Below are 24,911 nucleotides of genomic sequence, written 5' to 3'. Positions count from 1 at the left end.
ATGATGATGATCTGGAAATGAAGATCATGATATTATTTCTGTTTATTAGAAATTTGTTTAAAAACAAGAAAAAAGTCCCAGACAAATAATTTGTAAAGCGAATTTTTATTTTCAAAAGAAAAAAAACTACAAATTCGAGACAAAAATACTTAAAAAATACGGTAAAAAACTCTCCGAGAGAGCCTCGTAAGAGAGATTAATGCTGGACGAAATAAAATGATGAGAAAAATGCCACTAATTTGAACTATAGCGTTCCGTTGAAGCTGCCACTTAAAATAAACGATTTTTTTTCTGCGGAATCCGCACTTTGCACAATATCTCTAGAAAATATCTCTGTTCCTCCAAATTCTCCGGAAGCTCAGTAGATCCAATTAACAGGAACAAATTGATGTGAATGAGCCAATTCATCGAGTGCCTCAATAACTTTACGGAACGTAATATCGAAATCCTCATTGATAATCGTGAGATCGAGATATTTCTCATACTTCCTCTGCAGCAAAGCGCTCTCCTCCACCGCCTGGATAAGATCATCATCCTGCCAAACCCCAAAGAAATCATTAACCATGGAAATTCATCCAAGAAAAATCTCATAAAAATTATTTTGGAAAAAGAAAATCCAGCGAGCAGTTTAAATAAACATCAAACAACTGGATGCAAATTATCTCACCTCGTAGAGAGATGCCAAGGATTCCAAAGTCCGGGCTCTTCTTGAACTGTAGCGAATGGAGCTCTGTCTATCGAACTATTTTTTTTTTGGGCAGAAACGGGAAGTAAAAAAATGCACAGAACATGCGAAATAAAACATCAAAAACACAAAAAAAATGGAACAAGGCAGGAAGTTGAAGCTGACAAATGTCTTACCGCGAGATTTCTGGTGGATCCTCCGGTGGCTCTTCTTTCGGCATAAATCTGCTTGAGCTGCTCCATTCCAGGGGCTGCGATGAACACAACAAATGGCATGAACTCCTGACTATTGTGCAGGAGCTTTAGGGCACTCGGAGCACAATCCAGAACGCACATTTTATCTGGAAAGAAGAAAATTTGCAAGTTGGAGATAATATTTAAAATATAAAAATAGACAATTGAAGATAAAAAAAAGGACAGATAATCCTAACCGGCTTATGTAGATGAGATTCTTAATGTGAGCTAACTCGGAATGCATGCAAATTCGATTTAGAGCTGAAATTGTGAGTCGCCATTCAGTTATCTTGAATCAAATTCATGAAATTATACAAATTTTGTATTTAAACCAAAATATCAAGGATTTGGATGAACTGACAGAAAAGTGATATATGGGTGAAATGTAGACCAGAATGTTCTCTATAATTTTGCCGTAGAACATGATCTAATCGATTAATCAGAAGCCGAGATAATCGACGTTGTTTGTTTCTGAACTCGTTTTTTCGACCAAAGCGCCCCAAGTGTTCATTTAGTGAACTTTAACTACACAGTAAAAAATCGTGTAAAAAAAATAACGTGTAATTTCCAAATTACCACTAAAAAAATTGTAAATTTTAATTTTTACCACTATTACAATGGTAAATTTTGTGTAAAAAATAATTTGTGTAAAAATTTTCAGCGTGTAATTCAAAAATGTAATTTTACCATTATTCAAGTGGAACTGTGTCACTAAAAAAGTGGTAAAAATTCCACTGCGTGTAAAATTTAGTGCGTGTAATCGAAAACGTGTAAATTCGCCATTACAGTTTGACAGCTGCAGGAAGCATCCACCTCGGTGAGTATTTTCTTTAGTTTTTGTGTTTTATAGCCCCAAATTTTAAGAGAAAAGTCCAAATTCCTAAAGAAAAGAATGAAATACGCCTACTAAGTGTTTATTTTCAAGGTTTTATACGAGTAATTGTAAAAAAAGCAGTGGTGAAAATTCAGTGGTGTCGCACTTTGAATTCTTTTCTTTTTGCTCGTATTTTCGCTAAGTTTTCTGCCCCAAGAAGCATTTTTCTGTCGATAGTGATCCCCATATTAATCCCTCTTGTAATCACCAAGCTTTCAGAGAAATCACGGAAATCACGATGAAATATTGTGCATTTATTTCGGAGGAATCTGAAAAAATTTTCCGAGTGTCATTCTCGATATAGTTCTTTGGTGTTCTGCCCCAATTGGGGTCTTCCGTTGTTCTTAGGGGCATCTGAGATCCATATTACAGACATCCCCAAATGTTCCAGTGAAATATTGAAGTGTTGTGCTGCCAAAATCTGCAGATTTTCACAATTAAACTTCTTTGAATCCTGCTACGTTCTTCCCGGAACAGCCAATTTATCTCAGTGCTTTGCCCCGTGGGGCCTATACGTATTTTTATTAGATTCCCTGAGTGATCCCAAGAAGTGCCAATGGAATCTCAAAGCGCACTATTTGCCTATTTTTGAGGTTTATTGAGGTTCCTATGTAATTGAGGTTATGTTGTTCCGGAAACAGACAATTTCTCAGTGACTTCCGCGGCTTCCACGTCAATCCCTGTTTATACAATTTAGTTTGTTTTATAATTACAGAGAAAGATGGATCACAGGGATGTACAACAAGACAAGACAAAGGTCTGGAGACTGACGAAACAGCAGGAAGATAGAATGCAGCAAACAATAATGGAGATGGAGGAGGAATAACTGGTGGAGCAGTGAAGGAAGCCAGCAGCTCCATAAGGTTAGTTTAGTTTCTTTTTTTTTTTTAAATTTTTGTCTCCATCTCTTCATGATCGCGTAAATATTGTTCCCGGAATTAAAAATTTCCATTTCAATCTCTCATATTTGAAAATGTCTATTTTTTATTTACAGAGTTGTCCCCAAAGTCACATCTTCATCAGAGAAAAGCATCCCAAGTACTCGAGATATCATCAGTTGAAAATTAATGAAGCTGAAGGGAATGGAAAAACGGAGAAGCGTGAGCATGAGAGGGAATAAAATATTTTAAAAGGAATTATTTTGTAAAAAATTACAAGGAAATAAAATTACACGTTTGAAATTACAAGTTTTTGTATTTTACACGCACCACTTTACACAGAATTCCAGATTACATTCTGCATATTACACACAAAAAAATACACGCAAGAGATTACACGCGGGAAATTACACGTTTCAAAAATTACACGTTTGTCAAAATTACCATTAAAATAGTGATGCAAAAAATTACCCACAATTTTAGTTGTAATATTTTTTTACTGTGTACACAATAAAAAATCGTGTAAAAAAAGTGTAATTTCCAAATTTCCACTAAAAAAATGGAAATTTTGATTTTTACCAATATTAAAATGGTAAATTTTGTGTAAAAAAAAATTCGTGTAAAAATTTTCCGTGTGTAATTTAAAAATGCAATTTTTACCATTATTTAAGTGTAACAGTGTCACTAAAAAAGTGGAAAATATTACACAGCGTGTAATAATTTCAAACATTGAATGATAAGGGTCCCGGTCAAAATCCCGAAAGCCAAAATCCCGAAAGCCAAAATCCCGAACGCCAAAATCCCGAAAGCCAAAATCCCGAATTCTTAAAAGTATCATAGCTACTCCCACGATTGCACTCGCGCTTGAAGGAGGCAAAGGGAAATCTTCTGTGCCTTGGGAAATTATTCTAAACATTTTCCTCCATATAATTTCATCCCTTTCAGGATTTTAAAAATTCGGGATTTTGGCTTTCGGGATTTTGGCTTTCGGTATTTTGGCCTTTTCGGGATTTTGGCTTTCGGGATTTTGGCTTTCGGGATTTTGGCTGCCACCGAATGATAATGTGTAAAAACATCCGCCATTTTCTTTTTTGGAAGCAGAGAGCAGTAGGGGAATTCTGTAATTTTCGTGGCATTCTCACGCGTAAGTTCGAAACCTGACAATGCCATTCCAGCTTTTTTTGTCATATCATATGAGTTCGAAAATGCAATTCATTGAATTTTTAATGAAATCGCTTTAGTCGATGAATTTATGAAAATACAGTACGTCTTAGTTGATTTGTTTAACTAAATTCATTGTCATTTGAATTGCTAGAAATCTCAAATATGTGACTTCTGAAAATGCCACGTGAGCTGAAATGGCAATGTTACGGCTACAGAATCGCATATTCGAAAAGGCTCTCCTAAGATTCGAACCCAATTTGTCATATGGCATTGCCAGAATGTTACAGAATTCCCCTACAGGGAGCATGTTAGAAATAGGTGAGTACAATTTTTGATTTTTTTTCTCTTTTTCGGAGTTAAAGTTATAAATATTTGGCAAATATCTCGAGATACTATTAATATGTCTTCAAGTAATACTGAATTTCAAGAAATATATGATGTGGAAAACCGATAAAGATCAAAAATGATAATTGACATAACCTAATTTTGCTTCAAGTTTCTTTTGGCAATTCTCTTCAGTTTCTTTGTCTTTAGGGCATTTCCTGTACTTTGAAGGCCTCTATACCAATCCCTGTAGTCCTCCTCTATAAGATTTTGTAAGATCTCCGAATAATTTTGTAAAAAAAAACTGTTTGAAAAGTCAGTCTGCTCACTCGCGTGTATTCAATTCTCATGATGATATTTCTTGATTTACTTGCCCATGGGGCGCTCCTCGAGAGGCAAAATTCCAAGCAAAATTCCGTGGAAATTCCAGTGGAAAACTTGCGTTCAAATTGCAAAATTCGCCGGAATATGACGCTAAAATTCCACTGAGTTTTCCATGGAATTTGGAGCCGGAAATTCCATTGGAATCTAACTCTCCATGGAATTTCAAATATGAACCACTGGAATTCCAGCGTTGAATTCCGCGGTGTTCCGCGGAAGATTTAGATGGAAACTCACGCTTGAAACGTCCGCGTGATAAGCTGGAAAAATCATATGGAAATTTCCACTATCTTTCCATTGGGTTTTATATGGTTTTTGTCCACTTTTCTTCTCGAATGTCAAACAAATAAAATGGTGTTGTGACAACGTGGATAATTTGTTTCCAAACCTTCCGCAAACATTTTTAGTGATTCATGCAGCAATTATAAATATAGTGAAGTGATTACATTATAGGCCGCCAGCCTAAAATAATACTGTTTTTATGTCATTTAATATATATTTTAGGAAAAATTATTTTCTTTATACATTTTTTTTATTGCTCAAAGTGTTAATTCGTTATTGCTGGTTTAGTAAAACATATTATAATCCTCGCAATCTTTGCTATTTCTTTAATATTCGGAAGTAAAATCACGAGGTGCATTTGACAGCTTCATTTTTTCTCTATTTTATTTTGGTGGAAAAATCCACATAAATTCCACAAGCATTTCCATGGATGTATTCTATATAAAAAATCCAGCATAAATCCATTAAATTTTCCTTGGAACGTATTATGGAAAATTCCTATGGAATTTTTTAAGGAAAAATAGTGGAAAATTCCGAGGAATTTTTCGCTTGTTTTTCTTATTCCGCTTTCTTTTGCTATGGGGAAGGTTATTGGTGTCAAAAAGCAAATGGCAGGCATCGGCGCGATAACCTCACATTTGACCTCTAGATTTTTGGGGACGAGAGTACCCATAAAGTTTGAACAATTTTTTTTTGAAAATTTAAGAAAGAATTGTTTTTCGAATTTATGTAATCTGTAATTGTTAGTTATCATACTTATTGGCTCCGAGAGGTTTTTCCTTATTCGGGTCTAGAAATATGAAAAAAGTCACAATATGTGCAAGGAAGCAGAAAATCTTAACTCAGGAGTTAATTGTGATCCTGCAAAAAATATCCTAGATTTGGACATCCTTATAGTGGTGTAAAATTAAAAAGGTGTAAAATTAACATTAAAAAATGTTGATATATTTAAACTAAAAAGGTGTAAAATTAACATTAAAAAATGTTGATATATTTTTACACCTAAAAAGTGTTAAAGTTATGAGGAGAAAAAGTTAATCGCACCCCCTTTTTTCTCAGTGTAGAAATGGATCGAAAAAGAATATTTCTGCATTTGAAGAAAAAAACTACTCACTTTGCTTGATGACATCCCTAATGGAGTCCAAATGTGTTCCATAGAGGTTTCCATTGTGCTCTCCATGCTCCAGGAAGTTATTATTGCGCACTTCTTCCTCAAAAGCCTCCCTATCGATGAACCAGTATCCCTTGCCATTTTCCTCCAGGACACGAGGAGGCCGAGTTGTATCTGAAAATGTCCGAAAAGTAAAATTTCAGAATCTCCTGACCAACTTCCAAAAGAAAAACTTACGTGGCGTAATTGTGCCAAATTTTGTGGGATCGCTGTTGATGAGGCGATTTTTGAGAGTTCTCCTGCCGACTCCCTGAACACCAACCAAAACCAGAGTCCTTCGTTGGAATGGTGGCATTTTGGTGACTTCCTCGTAGAAAATGAGATCGGCCTTGTCAAAATCCGTATTGGATTTGCTCTTGTACATTGTTTTGCGCTTCTTCTTGGAGATTCTCGTGCCACAAATGCTGATCTTATGCACATAATCAGCTTCTGGATGAACATAGGCCTTGCGTCTCTCTTCGAGTTCCTGCGACGGCACCAGGCCAATTGGACCATCTGTTCCTACATGTTTAGCCTGCCACCAATTGGGATCTTTCACATTGATAATCTGCAGGACATCGCCATGATGGAATTGCAAACCAATGTCCTGGCACGGCAGCAGAGTATCCTGCGTAGGATCGTAGTCAAAGAGTGCCCTCATGTAGCACTGCAAAGTACACAAATTGCAAGAAAAAGGGACATTTCTCAGATTAAATCGTCCCTGTTTAAAATTCATTTGGGCAAAATCTCAATTAGACACTACATCAATTTTTTTTTGCTTTCTTTGACCAACATTGACGCCCTGAAAGCGCGTGATTTTGTGCGAAGAGATAGAGAAATTGCATTTTTTTTTTCTTGGAATAGGAATACCATACCGACAAGTCCACTTCCACTGTGTGATTGTGAGGTGAAAATTAGTGATTAACAAAAAAAAATAAAAGAGAAAAGCACAAAACAATTACCAAAAATATAAAAAAAAGACTGTGATAGGGCTTAGAGGCAACTTAAAGCTCGACCGAAACCAAAAAAAACATAAGCCAGTGATAAGCCTAGATCAGCTTACAGAGGTGCGATTCCTTCGTTGCAAATTTGGATTGTGGCAAACTCGAACGATATTTATACATAAATAATGTAAATTTCGTTCAATAATTCTTAAACTGTATGTAACTTATTATCGTTATTAATGAGGAAAATTAGATGAGAAATCCATGAAAGTGTTGAAAAGAAATGCATGAAAACCTCTAAGTCGATTTTCTCGGAAACTATAAGAGATACAGGCCTCAAACTTTACGTCCGTTTAGAGCCTCTGTCAGCGACGCGCGCGAATCCGCGAAAATATTCATTGTCCACGAATATCCGCGGAAAAATTCACGGTCCGCGAAAAACGCGCCACGCGAAAACCTGCGAAATAATTCGCTCCCTGCAAAAATCCGCGAAAAAATACGCGCCCCGCGGAAATCCGTGAAAAAAATCACGACTTGAGAAAATCCTCGAAAAAAATCGTGACCTGCGAAAAAGTATGCGCTCCGCGAAAATCCATGAAAAAATTCATGACCCGCGAAAATCCGCGAAAAAAATTGCACACGCGAAAAAATTGCGACTCGCGAAAATCCGTGAAAAAAATCACGACCCGCGAAAATCCGCAAAAAATATGCGCAGCAAGAAAATCCTCGAAAAAATATGCACTCCTCGAAAATCAGTGAAAAAAATCACAACCTGCGAAAATCTTCGAAAAAATTCGTGACCCGCGAAAATCCGTGAAAAAATCGCAACCCCCGAAAATCCGCGAAAAAATACGCGCCCTGCGGAAATCCAAAAAAATATTCACGACCTGCGAAAATCTGTGGAAAAAATATGCACCCCGTGAAAATCCGTGAAAAAATCCACGACCTGCGAAAATCCGCGAAAAAATATGCGTCCCTCGAAAATCCCTGAAAAAATTCACGACCCGCGAAAATCCGCGAAAAAATACGCGCCCTGCGGAAATCCATGAAAAAAATCACGACTTGCGAAAATGCATGGAAAAATTTGTGACCCGCGAAAATCCGCAAAATACCCGCCCCGCGAGAATCCGTGGAAAAAATATGCGCCCTGCGAAAATCCGTGAAAAAAATACGCGCCCCGCGAAAATCCACGAAAAAATTCGCGACCTGCGAAAATCCTCGAAAAAATTCACGACCTGCGAAAATCCGCGAAAAAATAAGCGCCCCGCGAAAATATGTGAAAAAATTCGCGATCTGCGAAAATCCTCGAAAATATTCGCGACCTGCAAAAATCCGTGAAAAAATTCGCGACTTGCGAAAATTCGTAAAAAAATACGCGCCCCACGAAAATCTATGAAAAAAATTCACGACCTGCGAAAATCCGTAAAAAAATACGCGCCCCGCGAAAATCCGTGAAAAAATACGCGCCCCGCGAAAATCTATGAAAAAATTCGCGACTTGCGAAAATCCGTAAAAAAATTCGCGACTTGCGAAAATCCACGCAGAAAATCGAGCCCTGTGAAAATCCGCGAAATATTCACGCTCCGCGAAAATCCGCGAAAAAAATCGCGTGCCACGAAAATCCGCGAAAAACTTCGCGTCTCGTCTCACGAAGATCCACGGAAAAATTCGGGAATTGTGTATGTCACTTTACAAATCTTCGAATATACAGAGAGAGCAATATTTATATAGGAAAGGCCTGTTCGACGCCGCTTCTCCAGCTCTTTTCCCGCCTGACGCTATTAGCAAATTTTCTTAAAATTGAAATATTTTAAATGCAATATCTCGAGAACTAGTCGACCAATGTCGCTCATTTTTTTTTAATTAGTCTGAATTTTCTGGGTTACAACATAAACATAAAATTGTCAAGATCGCTTAGCTAGATTTCGAGATAAACTACAAAACGTGATTTTTAACCGATTTAGAACCGGTTTTTCAAAAAACTAATATCACAGAAATCGTCGTACGCGCGAGTAGATATATTAAAAAAAATTATGAAGATATCTCTTTCCAAACCAGAGATATTGCGCACTACGGACAGCCGGACGGCAGCCGGACCCGAAATCGCCGGCTTATGATTTTCGGCATCAGGGATGTTCAAAACATATACCCTGTGAATTTCAGCTCGATCTGAGCACTTTGAGAAAATCCGAGGATTACAATAAGTGTGATTAGAAGGAATCACACCTAATTCAGTGATATTTATATAAGCCAGTGAAACTGGGATTCTCATCGAAATTATAAAAATCCATTACATTGAGAAAAAAGAGGGTGCGATTAACATTTTTTCCTTGTAACTTTAACACTTTTTATGTGTAAAAATATATCAACATTTTTTAATGTTAATTTTACACCTTTTGAGGGTAAAATCAAAATGAAAAAAGGATAATTTTAACACATAATACACCTAAAAGGGTAATATTTACACCGATTTTGGATCAATAATGCAGGGTAAAATTAACATTTCCGGAATATTATTTTAACTTTTTCGGATTTCTCTCACTCAGTAGGAAAAAAAAACACTGAGAGAGAAATCCGAAAGTTAAAATAACATTACGGAAATGTTAATTTTACCCTGCATTATTGATCCTAAATCGGTGTACATATTACCCTTTTTAGGTGTATTGGGGGTTAAAGTTACCCCTTTTCATGTTAATTTCACCCTTAAAAAGGTGTAAAATTAACATTAAAAAATGTTGATATATTTTTACACCTAAAAAGTGTTAAAGTTACGAGGAAAAAAAGTTTGTCGCACCCTCTTTTTTTTCTCAGTGAAGAAATTTTCTAGCTGTTAAAAATGAATCTTAGCTAATTATTCGCTAAAAAAAGTGTTCTTGCAGACATGAAGGAGAATCCCAGATGAAATTTTTAATTAAAAAAATACCACTCACACGCCAGAAAATCACAAAATCAAACACATTGTTAGAAAGCACAATAAAAGGAAAAAAAAACAAAACGAGAAAAAAAGAAACACAACTTACCGTCATCTTTTTCCCGGGCTCTAAATTCCTCCCACTCTTTACCTGGCCACCAGACATGGTCAGTCTGGCAGATTTCATCTCCTCTTCGAGATTCGGCCCAATCTTCAGTGTCACTGATTCTTTGGCCACGGATATCTGTGCCTGGAGTTCCTCCGGCGTGCTCACTGGCACCCCATTCACCTCCAGGATCACATCGCCCGGATTCAGCAGTCCCTGGCGATCAATCATGCCTCCAGCAATAATTCTGGCCACCATCAATTGTTTGTGCTCATCGAGTTCCACCGTCAATCCCAGCGGTTCACTGGGATTCCTCCGGAGACACACCATCTTTATCGTCTCCACTGGCATATCGTTGTTTAGCAGATCAACTTCTGGCACTTTTTCCCTCACCGGCTGCACTTCCTGCCTCTCCCTGTACTCCTCGAGATTTCGCCCAACACGATCGTGCGTATCACACACGGCCTTTACGTGAGGATTTCGAATGATCTTTAGCAACTCACGCGCCTCAGGCTTCCACGATCTAGCACAGAGCTGACCAACTTCCGCTAGGATATCACTCACACCCAGCAATTCAGGCTCAATCACTTCAACGGGCTCCTCGTCGAAGTTCTTCTGGATCTATTAAGGAAAGTTTATTTTCAACTTAATGATCACACGATCGATTAAAGCTTTAAATGTAAGCGACTTGAGATCTTTCTGGAGTGTTTTCTTGTGATGGAAAAATTAAGTAAAATGCCCAACGCACAATAACTTTTGTTTGTAATATGTTTTCGAAATTTTCTATGAGAGAGAGAGAGAGAGATAACTAGATCTAGATCTCACTCACTCTCATTGAAATGTCAAAAAATTGATTACAAAACATAAGCTATTGTGCGCTGAGCATAATGATCAAGGCTCAATAACTTTTATTTGTAAACATGTTTTCAAGACTTCCTATGAGAAAGAGCGAGATGATTAGATCTACATTTCATTCACTCTCATTGAAATTTCAAAAATATATTTTGAAAACATGTTTACAAACAAAAATTATTGTGCGTTGGCAAAATTCAGTAAGGTTAAAAGCAGGGGCCTCTCGACATTTCATTTTTCCATACGTTTTTGCATAGAGGCACTGAAGCCTATTGGCAAGTTTTTTCCTAAAGAGAATTGACTTATCACACTGATATATTTCGAAATCGTGCATTAAAAGCTATCTAAAAATACATATTTCATAATGTTCGCCGAAATAATACAAGAACTACGAGCAAATTTGTTTAAGTCGCGGTGCAATGTCTGCAAAATTTTTACAAGGAAAAGTGAAAAACAGCTTCACTTTTTATTAGGCTTAATGGGCCCCTGGTTAAAAGTGTTCCTCTTGCTCTGTTACCAAGTCTTTCTATCAAATCGAAATTGAATATAGGGGAGACCGGGGAGTTTGGGACACTTTTTCATGTTTTGACTTTGAGACACTATTCCAAAAAATCACGATAGTGTATTACAATTTTATGCGGTCTATAGGATACCTATGGGTATTGACTTTATAAAAAGTACTCGATAGAACTTGGAAAACAACTGAGTTTTTAGGGAGAAGATAAAACAATTAACTTGACGCTTTGTCCCAAACTTCCCCGATATGGGGCAGTATGGGACGCAAAAGAGGATGGTTGGGACGCGTTTTTTCTCGCATAATTTGCATTATTGGAGCGCGTTAATTAATTTTAAGTACTATATTAAAAACATTTCTAATCAAAATAAAAATGTTAAATATTTTTTTTTCATACTTAGAAAATATCAATTTAATTTGTACAGTAGGGGAAAGTGCCCATGCTTGATACGATCCAAGCTTAATAAAAACTATTTATTGTCTATGTTAATCAATAGTTATGACTCATAGCAATATATTTTAATAGCTGATCTTAAGCCTCACATTTCTTAAAAAAATTAGGATCCTAGCTCTTTTTTCCTAGTTTCAGGAAGCAAAAATCAAAAATAGGTCCAAAACTGTAATTTCGATACATGATATTTCATAAGTTTTTTCTTAACTGATGTCGGTGTTCAGGAAAACTGCTATCATAAGCACATAGAGGGTTCATCAGTATTAATATTTATGTTAAAATATTTTTTCTTGGTGGACACTGTTTTTGTGGTTGGTGACAAATTCATAAATTCTACCTGTGTCCATCCTATATTTTAAGAAGGGTCCATGAATGATAATTTGATTGTGGCAACTCTATCATTAGATGTGATTCTTTCATAATTACACCTATTGAAATCCTTCAATTTTATCGATAATTGACATAACCTTCAACCCTGTTGCCTGAATTTTAAGGTTGCAGAATGACATTTTCATGAACTCAAAGTAAAAAAAAGGGTTTTCGCTAGTGCCCTAATGTCATAAAAACATGGCTTAGAAAAAATTACATAAAAGTGATTTTCAAACTAATAACCAGTCGTACAAACGATTTAAGCAGATGGATTAGAGTTCCGTCTAAATATTGATGTGCAATTTTTTGCATCCGGTGAAATTTTTGCAGTGAAATGGGCCTCCGAATTGTCGAATCAATTATATTATACAGGAAGGCCCCGGACCCAACTTGTATAAAAATCGCCACTGAATTTCTATTTTCTTCTTGAGGAAAACTTAAGGATTTCCAGGAACTATTTGAGGTTGGATTATGAACCTAATAAGTGAGACATTTTTTGTCATAGTGGAAGAATCGCTTCGGTTTGTGTGTTAATCAGAAAAAAATCATAAACCTTGGACATCATTTTACAGTATCAAGCATGGGCACTTTCCCCTAGAGTCATTTATTGTCGATCAGTTATTTAAAGTATTTTCATATTATTTTACATCTACCTTTCTTTGTTTTCTTATTCTAAGTATTGCAATTATGATCATCAAATTCTTCACACGAGTAGATTTTCTTGCAACAGTAAGTTTTGAACTCACTGACGGATTCCTGTTTGATTTTATGACAACTGTATAGTACACAGTTTTTCCTTATTTCTCTGAATAAGCTCTCACCTTGTCTTTTCTGGAGAACTTGTGAGAATTTTAGAGGATATTGCTCGAGAAATTTTTGAGAAAATAGCTTTTAACGGGATTGAGCAAAAGTCGAATATCCTTTGGAGAATAAATTATTGATTCCCAAGACATTGATGATTTAATTGTCCCTGTAAACAACTGCTCAACTGCTCAACTGCTAAAGTTTTCACAAGATAAAGATTTCCAGTGGAAATTGGGAATTACTCTCCATTTTGACAATAAACAATTGCATGCCACCTACAATCTTGTCGAAAATCAACGTCCTATTCTTCCCCTTTCAGGTGTCCCAAACATCCCCGCGGGTAGTTTTGATATTTAAAACCTTTAAGTAAAAATTAAAAGTGTATAATCTCTGAAACTTTTATAAGAATATGTTCCCAGATTATACTGCTAGCTAATGAGATAAAAAAGTTTTGATTATCGCTGATATAAAATACAAAGAGGAAAACTGAGACGTCAAAATATACAATTTTTATCAATTTTTAAGAAAGTGTTCATAGAATTAAAACAATAAAACTGAGGATATCCATTCTTTTAGTCAAGATACATCTTAATATTCCCTACGTTTGCGTAGTGGTTAAATCCCATTTATTTCAAAAATTGATGAAAAAATCGCCTTGTCCCACACTACCCCTGTCCCAAACCTTCCCGGTCTCCCCTACTCCTTGACACTCTCTACCTTCCCTGTGAATATTACACGGAAAAGTTAATTATTCTCTAAGTTATAGGGGTTTCAAATCTTGAAAAACTTTAAAAAAAAATGTAAAACTTCGGCTTAAAATCGCTCTCCTGCATTGTCTGCATTGTCAAAGCGATCGCAGCGCCATAAAGGATACAATAAAGAAAACTGAGTCTTTACGGGACTATTTAGTTCCAAAGACAATGCTCTCCTGTTAAGTTGGCCATTTGCGAGTTATTCGTTTTATATTCTGAACTGTCGATATGTTCTAATTTTAAAAAGTTTATAAACCGGTCAATTTGACCGATCTTGGTAGGTTGTGCTAAAGAATTTTGATTTCATGGAATTTTCCTGATTCAAAAGGTGTACTGGAGCCATTAAAATTACAGAAAAAAATGAATTTCAGAAAACTCTAACGTTGAAATGAATTTACCAGTCTAAAAGATCATTCAAAATTTTTATGATTTCTTAAATCTTCTAGAAATAATGCTCAAAAACAAGCTTTGGCAGCAAATACGCCAATATATCTGAGAGTTCCAGTAGAATATTTTGGATAAAGAATTTCCTTGTCCATCAAAATGTTTGAAAAACAATTAACATCATTAAACACATTCAAAAAAAATCTTTAAATAAAGAACGATAAATTGAAAATGTGTCAATGATGATCTTGAGATATTTATTTTTGCAGAGGATCTGTCTACGATCTTCACAGACGCCTCTTTGTAAACTCTGATGCGATCTCTGTGATCTCATTCTGAAAATGATCTTGCGCACCACATGTAAATATTAAAAGAAATGCAATTGATATTTCCCTTAAAAGAAAAGTAATAAAAGTGGTGTTCAACAAATATTTTCAATAGAATTTTTCCTCAGATTCAAAATCCACTCTCGAAAGTCACACAAACAATTTCGGAAACCCATAAATTCGTCTGTTTTTAATGTTTTTCACATTCTTCCATTCTGTGGTTATTTCCCAAATAAACTTTCGCCCAGAGAGAGAAAGAGCAATTCAATTGTCAATGAACGATTTCGGACAATGATTCAATTTTTGCCTCTGACCCCCAACACTTTGTGTTTGCCTTTAATTAGTGATTCACTCAATTTGCTCTCTTTTATTGCAACATCACACAACTCTGGATTTAATTCCACCGTCAATTGAAGCTTCTTCGCCTATTTTTTTCCGTCCCGGCCCACAGCAACAGTTGCCGCAAAAATTATAGTATCACTATTGACAAATAATAAATTTCTACAAACCAAGCAAGAACTAAGAAGTTGTGATTTACAAATGGTTTAAAAAAAAATAGAAATTATTTGAATTTTTTATCTTTTGGGACTTCTCATCAACACCACGACCCATTTAGTATTATTTTATTTGTTGAAAATTTTGAAAAAAAAACTTTATAGATAAACTATTAAGATCCTAAAAACATTTTCCATTTAAATTTTTTAACAATTTCCCGGCATTTTCTCCAAAAGTCTTCTTGATCTCTTTAACATGTTTTGAGCTTACGAAATCTGCAAGGTTCAACAAGATTAGGTTTTAATTAGACTTTAAACTTGAAAAAAAAAATTTTTTTCTTAATGGGAATTTTCACCAAGAAAAGCTCATTATTTACACTGAGCAAAAAGAGGGTGCGATTAACATTTTTTCCTCATAAATTTAACACTTTTTGGGTGTAAAAATATATCAACATTTTTAAATGTTAATTTTACACCTTATTAAGGGTGAAATTAACATAAAAAAGGGTACCTTTTACCCCTAATACACCTAAAAAGGGTAATATTTACATCGATTTCGGATCAATACTGCAAGGTAAAATTAACATTTCCGGAATGTTATTTTAACTTTTTCGGATTTCTCTCAGTGTAGAAATGTAGAGTCTTTGGTGTAAATCCTCTTTACAAATAACTTGAATTTGTAATAATAGGTACCCGTCTAACCAGTTAAGCGTGGATTATACCCTGAATTAACCCCTATCTTTCATACCTTACTTTTAAGAAGCTCCCATACAAAATTACCCCTTAGAAAATATACGTGAAGGACACTGTTTTGCGCTCCTAGAGGTGAGCATTGGAACGACGAAAAATTACAGTAGGTGTCAAAAGTTTTTTGCCTCACGTATGTTCGGGAAACCGGTGCAAAAAACGATAGAAAAAATAACTTTAATTTTTTTCTTTTCGCAAATTAGTTGCCTGTAATCCGTGGATCTTATAACAACAATACAACAATATTTATTGCATCACAACAATAAGGTCATCCCTCTTACAGTTGTGAGAAAAAGAAAAAGTAGAAACGATTTCAAAAAGAAAGAAATTAAAAAGAAATTACAAAAAAATGACAAGAAACTGTGAAAAGAAGAAAAAAATAGAAAAAAAGAAAGAAATCGTATTTATGTATTTTGGAAAAGTATTTAATTTTATTTCATATAAAAAATAATTGTTTTCCAAAAGTTTTTCATTTTTCATGCGCCAAAAGTTTGTTGCCTCATTTGAAAAGTTACTCAAAATGGTCAAAAACATGCAACTAACTGAAAATTAACCTGCTATATTTTGAATTTATGTCATTTGAGAGGCAAATAGAGTGCTCGTTTTTCGTTTGAACCTCAATATCGAGGTTAAAAAATAATCTGAGAGACAAGTTGTACATGGACGAAAATGTAGCTGATTAAATTCTCTATCAAACCCACAAAACAGATTGTTAGGGACAGTCCTAGTTTTCGAGATATTTTTGATCAAAGTTGCTAAAAAGTTCGATTTTTCCATGTTTTCTGACATTTATGAGACTACAGCGCCCCTGGTGTCAGTTGTACGAACTTCATCTGTTCAGAGGATTTATCGGGCATGTAAAGGAGACCAAATTATTCCATAGTGAGAAATAAATCGGTTCAGCAGAATCGGAGATATAGGCACCCAAGTATCAAAAAACGGAAAAAACGGTTTTGCCTAGATTCCAGGCGCAAAATCCAAATGAAATCAAAATGATAAGTATTTTCGTAAATCATTTGACCCTAGCAATAGAAAAAATACCATGAGAACCCAGGGACAAAATCATCGTTGCACAGTGTAATCAAAATCGGATTAAAATAGAATTTAGGCAGTCGATTTTTGAAAGTAAAGTCTTAAGTCTTTTTAATCTAAGAACATTTCTTATCAGATTATTATTCTTAAGTAAAAATGCATAAAAAAAAATAAAATCTACTCAAATGTATGTCAACGCTTTTGGTACCTTTATCTAATTTTATTAATGTTTAGCGAAACGTTTGATAGATAAGTTGTTCATTGTGTTGATTAAAAAGTTTAAACAAAATTCCTAACTTTCCTAACCTATAAAAATATAATTAGATCGAGATTTTATCGATTCGATAAAATTAAATCGAAATTTAGGAGTCTCTAACATATTCTGACAACTTTTCAAGCAAAATGGAACAATTGGATTTAAAGGAAGTTGTTTTGCATTACAAAAAGTTTTTATCAATATTTAGTGTTTTGAAGCAAATAATTTACCTTAATAAAAACTGTCAAAATTCAATCAATAATGTCATAAATTTTGCATTCTGCATACAGAGGTCATATATTACATCAAACTACTTAATGTTGATGAACATTTTTGCAATGTGTGAGGCCAAAATGATGCCCAGTGCACAATAACTTTTGTTTTTAAAACATGTTTTTGGCATTTCAGTAAGAGTGAGTAAGATCTAGATCTAGCTATCTCGCTCACACTTATGGAAAATTCTGAAAACATGTTTACAAACTAAAGTTATTGCGCGCTGGAAATAATACGTCAGTTATCAACAAATTACCACTAACCTAAACTAAATATCTTTAAAAAAGGATTTTTTTTACTTTTAGAACTCATTTACATGAATCTAAACTACGTAAAGGCCTATAATATTCTGTTTTACTAAAAAAAATTATATTTTTTCACTTAATACAACTGTCTCATTGTCTTTAGTATCATTTTATAAAAGGCACAATGATATAAAAGCACTCTCTTCAGTATAAGAAATCCCTAAAAAAAAAAAACGCTCAAGGTGACCTATAATTCTTGCGGCTACTGTATACAGCATTGTGTATGTGAATTATTGTCTCTGGCACTTTCTTTCGTGTGTTTTTTTTTATGTCCAGTTTAAATGCATATTGGATGGCTCTTAATTCCATTGACCCAGAGAATTGTATGTTGTGGCATTTAATCGATATTTACACCCTCCCAACTATAAACAATTCTTCGCACCGACCTGGCGTTGTCGTGGAAATAGTGACTAAACAAAGGACTGTGCCTTTATTTTGATTCAGAGAAACGCGCACTTGTTAGGCATTTTCACACTAATCACCTCTAGGAATTTCTAAATATTTAATTTATTTTGCAAATTCGCAAACCTCACGATCACTCAGAGGATCACTTTCATGGTAATTTCAGTAAAAGCAATATTTGGGCGTTGCCATTTATTCCACGGGAGTGAGATTGTCTCTGGAATTGTCGTATGAGATCACACAAAATTCCCACCCGAAGATCGCGAACGACTTTTTGGGCAGGTGATCGTGCCTCACGATCATCAAATCTCCAACACAACCACTCTCACGGTTTCTCCTTCACTTCTCACAAACACCGTTTTATTGGGAGAAACTGTGACGTGTTACGTGATTCTTTTTCATTCTACCTGGCCATCACAGCCATACAAATCCTCAAGAATCAAACCCACCTAAGTGATCGTCGTCAAAAGATGATCATTTCCTTGACAAATATCCACAAGATCACTCCAAAAATCACTGAAAGGATGTACAAAACCTTGGAAAATGGTTTAACAATTGTGGGAAAATTACACGGATTTTCTGTTGAGAGAGGTGGAAAAAGGTGTAGCCAAGGTGTGTTCGCACTTGCCGATGCTCACAACAATACTGAATATTTTTCTCTTTTCTTCTCCAGCAAAAAGTTTATTCGAATATAAACACATACAGTGACTAATTTTGAATGTGTATTCATTCAATTTTCCCCCCATTTACTCTCATTATAGCCAAGTTAAATGCTGAAGCTAATATTTTTCTTCCATATCGTATACTTCTTGATGTGAGTGTCTTACAAAACAGACAACAGTTTTTAAAGCACCTCAAGAGTGCCATATTGTGACCTGAGGCAAAACCTTATGAGACTCTTTGGGCAAGGAAGATTCTTGTTCGATTTGTTTTTATTTCTTTTTTGCAAAAGGATGAAAGAGCTTCCTGTATGATCATACTGGAAACTTATTGGGATATATTTGTTATATGAAAATTTCGAGCATGATTTAAATATCAACAGATAAATATAATCAGAAAATTGCTGAATATACTAGTAATACAGTAGAGCCTCGCTATAGTCCATATTTGGTTCCAGATTTGACACATGGGTCGCACTATAGTCCATGCTCCATGTTATTTTTTAAAATTGTCAACGACTTTTAGTAAGATCGAGATCAAGAAAATTTCAAGATTTTGGAATTCTTAAATCAAGATCAAGATGTCAAATTTGTCAAATGTCTTGGAATCTTGAAATCCAAGACACAAACCGTGTGGATATCAAGTTTTGCAATTCTGAAACCAATATTTCCAAAATTTCAAGACGTAAAATTTCTTGTTTTCTTGAAAAATTCTAAGAACCTCTCGGAGGTGCTTGGAATTTTCAAGTTACTAACAATTGGAAGAGTTTCATATGGAAGTTACTCTTGATTATGAATATTTCTATAAGAGATGGTACAAAACCGACAAAAACAGAATTACTCAGAAAAATACTGTGTTTAGTCTTGTAATTTAATCGAAATGGTACATTATTTCTAGATGTTCGCATCGAAGTAAAACACCCTTAGAATACCTGCAAAAGTATCACATCTTCCATAAGCAATTCAGAGTTTATCATACGTCACAAGTCTTGTTTGCACTTAATTTACTCTCGATTATGGCCTCTCATAATTATTCAATACCACTTATATAATTAATTTTCCTAATTTATGTGATGAAATTTTAACAAATTCAGCACAGAAATGAAGATATTTGGCAGAAGTGACGTTTCGTTAAGTGTAAAAAATCTTGAAATTTTGGTTTTAGCTAAGACAATAAGTTCCATAAATACAGTAGAGCCCCGCTATAGGCCATCGCTCTATAGTCCATAATTCATCGACCGTTGATTTCAAAACACTGATTTTAAGTTAGGTTATGTTTCTTAGTACGCGACATGCAATGTTGTCATAATTATTTTAATATTTTTGGCAAACTTTATTGAATAGTTGTGTCTAAAGTGTAAATTCGTTATCGCTGATTCAATAAAACATATTAAAATCCTCGTGAAATTTACTATTTTGTTTTAAATAGAGAAATGAAATTATGAGATGGAGGTGATAGCTTCATTTCGCTCCTTGGAAATTACAAGGAATCAACTTACTTTTTTGCGATTTTGAGATTCTAATGCACTTAGAAAGACAATTTAATAAATTTTCAGATGATATGTCATTAAATTTCGTTATTAGAAAAGTTTTTCAAAATTTTATTCTTTTTGATTACTTGCATAATTTTGTTTGAAGTAAAGGGGCACAAAATATATTCATCGTTCAAATTTTTGTGAAACAGGGGACTAACTCAAGCAAGTTGATCCCTTGTGATTCTAATTTCAGCAACATTTGCTCATCATTTAGAACGACAAGGAAATAACTCATTAAAAAAAAAATAATTTGAAAGGTAACAATATGAAAGTTTCGATGTTTATATTAGTGCTCATACAAATAGAAACGAAATTAAATTGTTTTTGTTCAGTCATTAAATTGAGATACTTATTTACACAAAGTTGAATCTCTCATGCAGTCTCCTGAAAAATGGCCGAAAATTAGTTTGCCCCTTGTAATTTCCAAGGAGCGATTTATTCTCCATTTTCTTTAGTGGAAACATCCATATTCAATCCACGTAAATTTCCTGGGAAATATTCCACACAAAAAATCCACTATAAACCCATGGGAATTTCCTTGGAAATATACTATGGAGAATTTCTGTGGAATTTACCAAGGAAAAATACTGAAAAATTCCGTGGAATTTTTCTCTTGTGATTCCTTATTCCGCTTTCTTTTGCTATGGGGTTGCTATGGTGATCTATCAGACACTCAGTTCCCCATAGCAAAATTCTGCGGAAATTCCAGTGGAAAACTAACGTCCAAATTGCAAAAATCCGCGGAATTTGACGCAAAAATTCCACTAAGTTTTCCATGGAGTCGGAAATTCCATTGGAATCATAGCTTTTCCTGGGAATTTCAAATACGATCCACTGGAATTCCAGCATTGAATTCCGCGGTGTTCCGCGGAAGATTTATATGGAAACTCACACGTGAAACGTCCGCGGGATAAGCTGGAAAAATCATATGGAAATTTCCACTATCTTTCCATAGGGTTTTATATGGTTTTTTCCACTTTTCTTCTCGAATGTCAAACAAATAAAATAGTGTTGTGACAACGTGAATAATTTATTTCCAAACCTTCCGCAAACATTTTTAGTGATGATTCATGTGGCAATTATAATATAATTAATTATGCGACACTGCGTTTCGTGTACATAATAGTAAAGTGATTACATTAAATAAGTCGCCAATCTAAAATAAAACTGTTTTTATATCATATATAATATCTATTTAATGAAAAAATATTTTTTTTTATAAAATAGTTTTTTATTATCTGAAGTGGTAATTCGTTATCGCTGGTTCAGTAAAACTTATTAAAATCCCCGTGATCTTTGCTTTTTTTTAAGATTCGGAAGTAAAATCACGAGGTGCATGTGACAGCTTCATTTTTTCTCCAATTTATTTAGGTGGAAAAATCCACATAAATTCCACGAACATTCCATGGATATCTTCCACAGAAAAAATCCAGCATAAATCCATCAAATTTTCCTTGGAACCTATTATGAAAAATTTTCATGGATTTTTTCAAGGAAAAATACTGGAAAATTCCGAGGAATTTTTCGCTTGTTATTCCTATTCCGCTTTCTTTTGCTATGGGGTTGTTCTTCTTTTGGGTTGAAAATATTGCTACCATATCGTACATTTGCGTATGTCTAGCTCGCAAGAATTATAGCGTTAGGGAGAAAAACAAATGCGGAATTTTAGCATTTACTTCCATGCAGCCTTGGTCAGAAAGATATTTGAAAAATATACTTATTCAATGGAAATTTTGTTTCCTACGTATCATATTGATATTAGAGGGTTTCTTCATGCAGGTTCACGTGGAAAAATTCCACGGATTTTTTTAAGTGAAACTTTGCGGCCGATCGGTTATAGGGTTCTTTCTAAATTTCATCATCGTCTTAAAACACAGTTTCCTTTAGAAATATGCAAAAAATCGTATAACAAAGTAGCCCCACCTTCCCCTATTAACCCTTTAACGACGAGACAGTTTTCGCGGACCGAAAATCAGCAATAAAAATTAAACCAATGAACAAAATCAGTAAAAGTTCTTATATCTAGCCTTCGAAAAGCCAACAGAGTCTGATTTGGTGTGTTTTTTGTCTCTATGAACGATAGGGACAAAGATAGCCCAAAAATTAAGTAATTTTTCTCACGATACCAATGAGTGATAATTTTCAATCTAATGAAAAATATTATGTTTGAGTATTGTAGTTTCTTTTCCCAAAACGGTTTTGCTTTAAAAAAACGGAAGTATTAAAAATATTTAAAATTAATTTTTTATTATGGGCGGTCGCAACTCAATGTAAAAATCGTACATATAGTCTTAAGAAAGGTTCGTTGGATCCAAAAGGTAGGAAATAAACTGAAATCTAATCTAAAAAAAAATCTAATTTTCATTATGAGAATTTAAAAATTCGTCATTTTTAGCTCAAGAATTTACTATACAGGAAATAGCTGGAGACTTCAAAAAAATATCCTAGATTCCTTCAACCTTTTATTTTGCAATTATGTACAGACATAAGGAGAAAATAACTTTAGGTAGTCAGGAAAAATTATTTTCTTAATGGGACACCGGTGTCCCAATCGTCCTTAAAGGGTTAAGAGCTTCACAGAGCCAACTGCAATGGGCATTCGATGCTCATTGGGCTTTAATGTTGTCCTGCTCCCGAATATATCAAAGAATTAATGTATTAGTTAGTTTATCAATCACATTTTTGTGCTAAAAGCAGTATTACAGTTCTGTCTCTTTATATGCACACTCTCTATATGCACAGCTTTTGTGTCGGTTGCGTTCAAAATCAATTTGTTTACATTTTGACAAAGTAGTAAAGAATATTATTTTCTTGGTAACTAATTTTTCTCGTTTTTAATTATCTTAATTTTATTTTTTATGTCTCATATTATAGTTAAAATAACACGGGGAATTCTAGAACAATAAAAAAATAATAATGTTTTAAAAGAAAGAAAAAAACCGTTGGGAATTTCAAAAAAAGTTGTGCATATTCGGAGAGAGAACTGTCAAAAAAAGTACCCAAACTGTGCATATAGCGAGACAGCACTGTATAATTTTATAATTTTATATTACAATGGGCGGAGCCTAAATAAATTTAGGGGCGGATGCTATTGAAGTATTATCTAAATCTAAACTGACATTATCAATTGAATTATCTAAATAAAAATTCCAAGAGGTGAAACGAATGCAATAAGCAGACCCGTTTGGAAGTTAGGGAGCCCAATTAGAGATTCTGTACATGTTTCTGGCCCCAAAAAGGCGTTAAACTCTGTGTCAACAAACAGATCGCTTGAGCGACTTTTGGAGCATCGCACTCTCAAAATGGGCTTTCTTTGGGCTTTTCTTGGGTACTCACTTTAATGAGTTGGGTCACAGCGGTTGAATTGAGGAGCCCGGTGAGGAAGAGGAGATCCGTATCATTGGAAGCACCCTCGAGATGTTCATGGCAGTTCTCGAAGGCCTCTGCATTGACGTCGAGAACGAGCAAAATTAATAGGATTAGCTACGATGCTTTCTTAGAAGTTTATTTTAGTTGGCGGGGTGTCAACAAAAATAAATCTTAAACGGGACGCCGGAAAATTATCTTCCGGATTTGGGGGAAAAACTATTTTTAACCACTCACCATTGTCCATTGGTCTTCCAAGATTGTCAACTTGATTGAGACTCGCCAGGAGTTCTCTCTTGTCCTGGCGCTCCCCCTTGCTCAGTCGAACCATTTTGTGGTGTTTCTGAAAGAGGAATTGTGGGAATTTGGGTTAATTTTCCGGGAAAGTGCAAGCAGAGAAAAGGGAAAGTTCGGTTTTTTTTTGACTGAAGTTTTACCTCCAGTTTGATGGTGAATTTCGGCGGGAAATTACTAAGAGATGAGTTAAACAAGTACGTTGGGTGTTAGAGAACAAATGAGACTGAAAAACTGGGTGGAAAATTGAGGAAAATGGGGTGATTTTCTCTTATTTACCTGCGATCCACCCTCGCGAGTCTTCCTCACGCACTCACACACACACAAAAACTGACAGCATTGATTCAGGATTTATCCACTAGAGGCGCTATTGTTGCATTATTCAAAAATGCTGTGAATTCATATTTAACGGACTGAAAGGCATGGTTTTCTTCGATTTTCTTCCCCTTCCAAAGGTGCTCTTCCCCTTCCGATGCGCCATCTTCATTTTTTTCACTGCAGTTTCGCTGGGAAGCTCGGAAGCTTTTTCGATACCGCCGCGTTTTCTCATTTTCTCGTGTTTTCCCGCGAAATTTTCTAACTTTTTTCAGTGAAATTCGTGAGTGGGGATTCTTGGGCATCTCAGTGATGTAGGGGTTTAGTGTTTTCCACGGAAGAAGTGGTGCTGTGAAAGAAACAAAGTGTTTCACTAGAAAAGAGTGAAGTGTTTCTGTGCAAAAATTGCAAATTTTCCCGGGAAATTCTGCAGTTAATAGGTTTGTGGGGAGCTCAAGGAAAAGCCTAGTAAATCTGTGATTAAAAAAAGCAATCGCGAGTGCCGCTATTTGTTTCCGAATAAAAAAAGCAAGCGCCTTTGCGCTTTGCGGCGGCTTTCCCGGGAATGAAGAGTGAAAGTAAGGTTAGCGAAACTTGGCGCGAAGGAAATTACAAGAGATCCTCCACACCTCCCTTTCCCAGTTAGGCCAATTATAGGCTTCCGGATCAGTATTCTGTGGTCTCCGGAAGCCAAGTGTCTTAAAGGCGAGAGGGGGCTCATTAAATAGTTGTATAAAGTGTATAAAAGTGTATTACACCGAGAGCTGTTGGTGGGATGGGTGGGAAGTTTTCAGCATATCCAGCGAGGATTTCCAGAAGGCCTGGTTAGTCCAAAGATATTGTACTTAT

The 24,911-nt window shown here is 35.1% G+C and overlaps 1 protein-coding gene across 11 annotated transcripts; it reads right to left on the bottom strand.

Moving 5' to 3' along the window:
• Nucleotides 1–86: 86 nt before the first annotated feature.
• LOC129808250 (protein PALS2) lies at nt 87–24,108 on the bottom strand. Of its 11 annotated transcripts, none has more exons than XM_055858075.1 (9): nt 24,027–24,108; nt 23,691–23,796; nt 23,424–23,530; nt 9,936–10,553; nt 6,170–6,638; nt 5,936–6,106; nt 862–1,025; nt 668–742; nt 87–535 (listed from the first exon to the last, which is right to left on the bottom strand). In XM_055858075.1, exons 2-9 carry the CDS (start codon nt 23,782–23,784, stop codon nt 359–361), a joined length of 1,875 nt encoding a protein of 624 aa, XP_055714050.1. In that variant the 5' UTR covers nt 23,785–23,796; nt 24,027–24,108; the 3' UTR covers nt 87–358. The 11 variants fall into 11 exon arrangements, with proteins under 11 accessions (XP_055714050.1, XP_055714052.1, XP_055714051.1 ...); XM_055858077.1 differs by having other exon boundaries at nt 9,978–10,553; XM_055858076.1 differs by having other exon boundaries at nt 23,891–24,067.
• Between the last annotated feature and the right edge of the window lie 803 nt (nt 24,109–24,911).

Source organism: Phlebotomus papatasi, chromosome 3 (assembly GCF_024763615.1).
Source record: "Phlebotomus papatasi isolate M1 chromosome 3, Ppap_2.1, whole genome shotgun sequence".
In the NCBI taxonomy this organism is placed as follows: Eukaryota; Metazoa; Arthropoda; class Insecta; order Diptera; family Psychodidae; genus Phlebotomus; species Phlebotomus papatasi.
This window is presented reverse-complemented; position numbering and strand designations above follow the sequence as displayed.

Bases quoted from the DNA above. Each gene is read 5' to 3' on its own strand.
- LOC129808250 (XM_055858075.1), bottom strand. From the start codon at position 23,784: ATGGTTCGACTGAGCAAGGGGGAGCGCCAGGACAAGAGAGAACTCCTG. The intron at 23,531-23,690 runs GTGAGTGGTTAA...ACGTCAATGCAG, and splicing joins TGGAAGACCAATGGACAATG to AGGCCTTCGAGAACTGCCAT. The intron at 6,107-6,169 runs GTAAGTTTTTCT...GGACATTTTCAG, and splicing joins ATTTGGCACAATTACGCCAC to ATACAACTCGGCCTCCTCGT.